Source organism: Ipomoea triloba, chromosome 6 (genome assembly GCF_003576645.1).
Source record: "Ipomoea triloba cultivar NCNSP0323 chromosome 6, ASM357664v1".
Classification (NCBI taxonomy): Eukaryota; Viridiplantae; Streptophyta; class Magnoliopsida; order Solanales; family Convolvulaceae; genus Ipomoea; species Ipomoea triloba.
This window is the reverse complement of record NC_044921.1, coordinates 15945028-15952308: the sequence shown is the minus strand read 5'-3', so window position 1 is coordinate 15952308 and position 7281 is coordinate 15945028. Positions and strand designations below refer to the sequence as shown.

At 37.3% G+C, this 7281-nt stretch overlaps 1 protein-coding gene across 1 annotated transcript; it reads right to left on the bottom strand.

Moving 5' to 3' along the window:
• Positions 1–962: 962 nt before the first annotated feature.
• Positions 963–7074, bottom strand: LOC116022644 (probable leucine-rich repeat receptor-like protein kinase At5g49770). The gene is made up of 19 exons (XM_031263424.1): positions 6858–7074; positions 5741–5861; positions 5586–5657; positions 5436–5510; positions 5283–5354; positions 5036–5197; positions 4885–4959; positions 4718–4789; positions 4555–4626; positions 4374–4442; positions 4202–4276; positions 3996–4067; positions 3716–3850; positions 3124–3611; positions 2854–3015; positions 2625–2761; positions 2163–2382; positions 1855–2090; positions 963–1621 (listed from the first exon to the last, which is right to left on the bottom strand). Exons 1-19 carry the CDS (start codon positions 6937–6939, stop codon positions 1166–1168), a joined length of 2853 nt encoding a protein of 950 aa, XP_031119284.1. The 5' UTR covers positions 6940–7074; the 3' UTR covers positions 963–1165.
• Between the last annotated feature and the right edge of the window lie 207 nt (positions 7075–7281).

The following is a 7281-nucleotide window of genomic DNA, read 5'->3' as shown; positions in this document are numbered from 1 at the left end:
GCAGATCGATTTTTAATAAAAAAAAAAGCAAAACTTAACCATTCAGTTCGATTCGGATAACCCGAGCCGAGATGGAATCCCTAATTAGAATTTATTAATAGTTACATAGGTATTAATATTTGTTAATGATGAAGAATATCAATAGAAAGGATGAACGACGTTAAATGCAAGGATTCAAGAAGTTGCGACTTAAGATGATGCCAAGTGTAATGGTAGTGGCACTAGTGTTGTGTGATATCATAGTATGATATGCTTTTGAGAAAAAAATAATGTAATAATTTCAAATCAAAATATAATATTTAGGGGTTAAATAATTACTTATGAGAAAGAAAGAAAAAATGTAATACTCCATACTAATCATGGATAAATTATTAAATTGTTACTTATAAAAAAAATGTGATATTTTTTATGAAAATTATAATACTTTTAAATCAAAATGTATAATATTATGAGTTGAAAAGTTACTTATGATAAAGATTATTATACTTATGAAAAGTTATTTATGATATGGCCTCATAAGAGATTTTGCATTATTATTATTATTATTATTATTATTATTATTATTATTATGATTATTATAACAATCAATTTAGTATATGTTAATAAAATAGATTCTTGTGAAAAAGATTTTACAAAAGCAAATATCTTTTACTCCTTCATGTTGTTTTGATTTATGAAACAATTCAGTAGTTCATGATCTAGTTTAGAAGTCACCTATGAAATTGTACTAAAGGTAGATTGAGTCTGTACTAGTTTTTAGATATAGTTTATAGTAACAGATAATGAAGATTGAAGACCGATGGATGAACCAGTTGATAAGACAAGTCCAGAAGATAGTTCAAATGGAAATAGTTAATTTTGAATAATATTATGATTGAGAAATTGGAAAAATGAAATAACATAGCAGATAAATGGATACTTTTCCCCAAACTTTTAACTCTGGGAAAAAAAAAATCCAAATGTGTTGTTGAGATTAGCTTGTTTTTCAACTCATTTGTTTTACCCATGTACACAACTCAATTCATAATTTGCAGTTTGTATTATTATATTGCACTCAATATAATATGTTACAGACCTGATTCAATCAATCCCCAAGAACTAATGCAAACAGACTCAACATTTCAGATTTTCTTTCTTGAAACACACTCTTTAAACTATTTGAATCTTACTTGGGTTGCACCTTAGTATACACAAACAGACTTTCATCATTGTAAGGATGTTCAGACCCTTTACTCACTCCTGAATAGGTCTCTGAAGTTGAAGCAGATTCAGCATGAGGGTTTAGCCCCAACATTTCCATGATGCTCTCAATCTCTTTCACCACTTCCCTCATTGTTGGCCTTTTCAGTGTCTCGTCTTCGACGCACCTAAACGCTAGATCGACCAGCTTCTCTATGCTGGTAGGTGTCACGCTTGAGCGAATGGCCGGGTCAAGAACACCAAGAAGGCCATACATGTCTTTAGTCTTATCCATTGCTTCCTTCACTTCTCGAACAATGTACTTTCCTTTCTCGATAGGAGGCCTTGCGGTTATAATCTCAAGCAACACCACCCCGAAACTATAAACATCGCTCTTCTCTGTCAGTTGATTCGTCATGTAATATTCGGGATCCATGTACCCCTACTCAAAGAAGCCAACAAATTAGTCCAGAAAAAAAAAATGTCCCTTAATGACCATTAGTAGTTCTAAAGAGTATGAAGTGTTTGGCCATTGGCTGTTAGCTAATAGCTGATTATGTTAGTTAGTTTGATCAGCTGATAGTATTAGCTGGTTATAGAACAGGTGTTTGGTAAATTAGTTTAAAGGAACAATGTTTTGAATGTTGGATAACAATAAACTTCACTTTCACTTACCATAGTTCCTTTAATTTGAGTGGTAACATGAGTCATCTCGTGCTCGCTCAGTGACTTGGAGAGACCGAAATCTGCAACTTTAGCATTCAAGCGCTCATCGAGCAGAATATTATTTGTTTTGACGTCACGGTGGATGATGGGCGGGTTTACAAGGTCATGCAGATACTGCAGCCCACTGGCTGCTCCGAGAGCTATCCTAAGTCTCTTCATCCAGTCTAACTTGATTCCAGACTTCCCTATAAATGTATTACTTGTGAGATGTGAACTTCACAGACTTGTATGTAACCGTAGGATCGGAGTTGGCGTACCTGACAGACTTTCTTTCAACGTGCCATTCGGTATGAATTCATAGATCAGCATCTGTTCGTCTTCTTCAAAACAAAACCCAACAAGGCCAACGACATTCTTGTGATGAACCCTCGAGAGAAGCTCAATCTCAGATTTGAACTCGGGGGCGCCTTGCTTAGATCCCTGCTGGGATCTTTTGATGGCAACCAGTTGTCCATTAGAAAGAGTTCCTCTATATACCTACAATATTAAAAGATCAAAAACCATAATCTAAAGTTTAGCTGTTTTTAGTGTGACAAGGGAAACCTGCAGCCACTACCCGAGAGTTTCCACTGTCCTATGACCCCCTAGCCAGCAAAGGACCACAACCAGCCTAAGCTGCCTATAGCTGATAGGCTCAAACCAAGAAGGCTAATAGACTGCTCCTGTTGGCATAACCTCTATAAAGTATAATCTAAAGGGGATGAGAAATGAAACCTAACCTTCCCATAACCTCCAGATCCAATAGTATTGGCTTCTGAGAAGTTATTTGTGCATTTTGCAAGCTCTTCAAATGAGAAACACTTTGCTCCCTGTAGCTGGGGGGCACCAACACTGCTTTTGGATTTATCCCAGGAAACTGTATTTATAAGGAACAATGGTGATAAACTACACAAACATCATATCGCACGAGTAACATTAAGTCGTTTCATCGTTATTTCCTCATCTTACCGAAAGGATCATTCTTTTTAACCGCTTCTTGAGCTCTTCTCTTTTGGCAGAAAGCATAAACTCCGATTATAAGTGATAATATCACAAGGACTGAACCACCAACTGCTGCTCCAATTATAATTCCTGTACTCAAAGACTTGCTCGATCCCGAGGGCTCACTACCTAATGGATACCATAGAGACATAAACAAGTAATAAGACGAATATAATGTGAATGACAATATGATGAGATATTTAAACTGCATATATCATAAGTAATCCCGTCACGTACCATCAATGGAATTATAGCTATTAGGAATAAAGAAGTACGGTCCAAACGATTCAGGTGGGATGAAAGTCTGATAGCTAAACACAAACCCAATAGCAGAAACTCCTGTCTGGTTGAAATGATTTTGGCCATTTGGGAAAACTTGCACGTACAATTGAAGATAAAAATTATCCGAGTCTTTTGTTGGATTGCTCAGGGAAACTGAATCCACCGGGAGGTGTTGAGATTTGAAATCATCCATCATAGACTTTTCAAGTGTAAGAAATTTACTCAAGTCTGTCAAGTTGGAGAAGTTAGGGGCCCTAAAATACAGATATCCAGTGTAAGGATAAGCACAAGCACAAGTAGGACTGGATATTTGGCCCGAGCTGCACGGGGTAGGCAAGCAATTCGTTGGTCGAGTTGAATAAGTGGAATTAGAATCAGACTTTCGGGGAACGACACAATAAGTTTCATTGTTTACTTCGTGACAGATTGGATTGCCTACGAGGCTGCGAAACAGGAAAGGCAAAACAGTTGTGTAATTATAACACAATAATACTAGTTTTGTAAAGTAAAAATTCATAGAACACTGCCACTTCTGTGCCTGGCTTACTTAATCTGAAATTGATATAGCCGTCCCGGTGAAAATATGTCTATAAAATTACTCTCCAGATCGATTAGTTGCAACTGGCTGCTGTAGTCGGGGCCAATACTCAGTGTGCCATTAAGTCTGTTATTCCTCATGTTGCTGTTATTAAAAAGCAAAAAACTTTTCTGTCGTTAAATTGCATATAACACGAGACTAAACTTATATGTATTCCTCATGATGCTGCTATAAAAAAAAAATCCGGGCACATCGAGTGCATTTGCTAAAAAAACAAGAGAAAACTCACACGTTCTGCAATTGATCAAGGTCGAAAAGTGATTCTGGAATAAGTCCTTGTAGTCGGGTACCTTCCAATACTCTGCTAGTACGATGTCCATGAATAAGGTTCCGAAAACAAGCAATATAAAAGAAATAAAGAAATCCGCTATCTTTAAAGAAATGGAGACGAAAACACATATACGGAGAGAGTGTGAGAGCGAAAGAATACAGTACAATGTTCTAAGATCCTGCAAAGTTGAGAACCATGACGGGAAATCTGTTGGAATGAACGAGTTATTGCTCATATCTCTGCAAATTAATTTGCCTGCTGTTATTAACAATAACAAAATAATCATGAAATTAATAGTATTCACATTTCCAGGATTGAATGGACATAGAAGCATACATATAGTGGATGGCATTCAAGCCAGTGAGGTTGGGGAAGGGGCCGCTCAATTTATTGTTTGACAAGTGCCTGCAGACACAAATTTTCGAAAAGAAAAAAAAATCAGTCATAGCTTGATTAGTGAATTCTTAGAACAACGATAAAGAATAGATCACAAGTTTACAGGTATCTATCTGCTTACAGTTCATCGAGGGATGTGAGGTTGTTAAGGTTTGACGGGACAGGTCCGCTCAACAAATTCCCGTTAAGGTTGCTATTGCAAACACAAATTTTTCAGTTCAAATTAGGTAGCAAATGCATATAGTTTGCATTCGATAACTTAAATAGAAGATGGAAATACTTACACGAATGTCAAATTCTGAACAAGCCCCAATGTTTCCGGGATTCTTCCTGTGAATTGATTTTGCTCAAACAACCTGCTCAAATTGAATAAAAAATATACGGGTTTGATTAGTATAATCTATGTGAAAACTTAAAAGAGATAATATAATGTCAGCTGAGTGGAACTTACAAATGCTTCAATTTCATTCTCGAGCTAAAAAGCTGAGGTGGAATCTCACCCGAGATATGGTTCCTTCCAAAATGACTACAATAGAGTGGATATAATTGAAGATCAAAGCAAGCAAGACTAATAAACATTGAATAAAACGAACGAAACGTACAAGTGTCCTATTTCGAAAAGCATATCAAGGCCAGGCGTGTTCCCGTTAGAGACAGGAATACTTCCAGTAAGCTTATTGTCAGCCAAATCCAGCCAAAAGAGTTTCGACAATTTACCCAAGGAAGGCGGGATTGGCCCATCGAACTTGTTTAAATTCAGTGATCTGCATAAAAAGGAACGGGAGGCTTTAGGTAAGAAGTGATTCACTGAAACTGATCACCATATCACATTCAGCTTTAAATCCTTACAGATATTTCAGCTCGCTCAAAGATCCTATCGTGTCGGGAATTTCTCCAGAAAACCCACAAGCATCAAGGTTTCTGTTAATACGGACACGAACCATTAGTTTACAATAGTGTCAACAAAAATCGTATTTACTACAATATTCCAATTTATCTTACAGATTAGACAACTTCTTTAAGTTTCCAATTTCTGGAGGAAGAGGTCCTGTCAAATCTTTGTTGTTTGATAGATCCCTATAAGAAGTAGCCGAGAATTAAAAACTAGCGAACGGATCAAATGAATGGAGAAACGAGAAATCTAAGACTTACAGAGTCTGCAATTCAGATAGGCCCCCAATGTCTCCAGGCAGCTGACCACTCAGATTCATGCTTGATAAAGTTCTAAAGTTGAAATTTTAACACATCAATCTTAAAAGTATATGGAATGGAGTAATGAGGATGAGGCAAAACTGGAGAAAGCTTACAATTGAACCACCTTTGGACCACTGCAAACAATTCCATTCCAGTGATCACCGCAAGGATCCGATCCTCGCCAATTCGAAGGTAGGTTCCCCCACCCTTCTTGGAGGGACTTTATAGCAACATCTGCATCAAAGAGAAGTCAGTTTCTTGGCCACCACAAATTGAACAGCAAACACTACATGGGGTTCAAATCCATATCTAGGTACATGACAAAATTAGGCAAATTAATCAGAAAACAACAAAGGGCTTGAAGCACAACTGGAAATGATAGGAATGAAACTCATGTTGCCCGTATAGGCAACTCAACTGGTTCCTGGGTGGTAGATTGTGGGAGGACACTGGATCGAGCCCTGCTAGCCGCAGTGTAGGAGCTAGGAGTTACGCCCAATATGGTAGGCTCCTTGTTAGCACCAAGTATTGGTCCTCCCACCTAATAGGCTGCTAAATCACAGTGATTTAGCCCTGCACAATCCTGTCGGGCTGGGGTGTGAGGCCTTGCGGGCGAGTGAATTTCGCCTTTCGTGGGCAAGGAATGAAACTCATGTTGCCCGCACGGGCAACTTAGTTAGTTTTTGGGTGGTAGATTGTAGGCAAGAATACAAGATCCCCTTGTAGCCACAGTGTAGGAGTTATACCCAATGTGGTGCGCTCTTTGTGGGCGTCAAGTACTGATCCTCCCACCTAATGAGCCACTAAGTCACGGTGATTTACCCATCCACTATCCGGAGCGAGCGAATTTCGTCTTTTATGGGCAAAGAATGAAACTCATGTAGTCATGTAGACCAATTCTCTTCTCTGATTAATGAAAGTTGACACCTGATATTCTACTAATTAATAACTGAGATTTCTGAACTTTTCAACTAGCCAGAATATATACATGAATTTCAATTCACACCCACACAACTGACACAAGCATTCAAGATGAGATTGTTCAAGAAATTGATTATATATTCCACTTCTAAATCCCACTAGATAGTATTACTGGCAAGCTATTTCATTTCCTGGGCATGGACATCATATGAGTGAACTAGAAAGAGACATCTTAGCTAGAAGCATAAACCTAAATTAGAAAAAGCATAATTAAAGACAGACAGAGAAACTGAGAAACAAATAACTTACAATCATTATTATCTGTAAAAGCCGCTATAACCAAGAATTGGATAAACACAGGCACCAACAGCAGCTGGATTCTTGGGAACATTATTGTTTTTATCAAATGCCCATACCTCTACTTCAACAATCAAAATAAACAATAATAACTCAAACCATGTAATTTATCACTTCTCTGAGCATCGTTCTTTATGGGGCAAACTAAAGTTGTTTTGTATTCTGTTTTCCAAGTTGACGGATTGGAATATGCTGTCAACTCAGTATTAATGATACAGTTTTTCTCATTGGACTAAATACATGCACTGAGTTGATTAGTTAGTTATATCTTTCAATGAATTTAATAATTGAATTTCTAAGTAATTATGGTTCAGTAATTTGCCACGACTCCCTTTAATATTTCTCTTAATATAATGGCCAACTATCATTCCACACG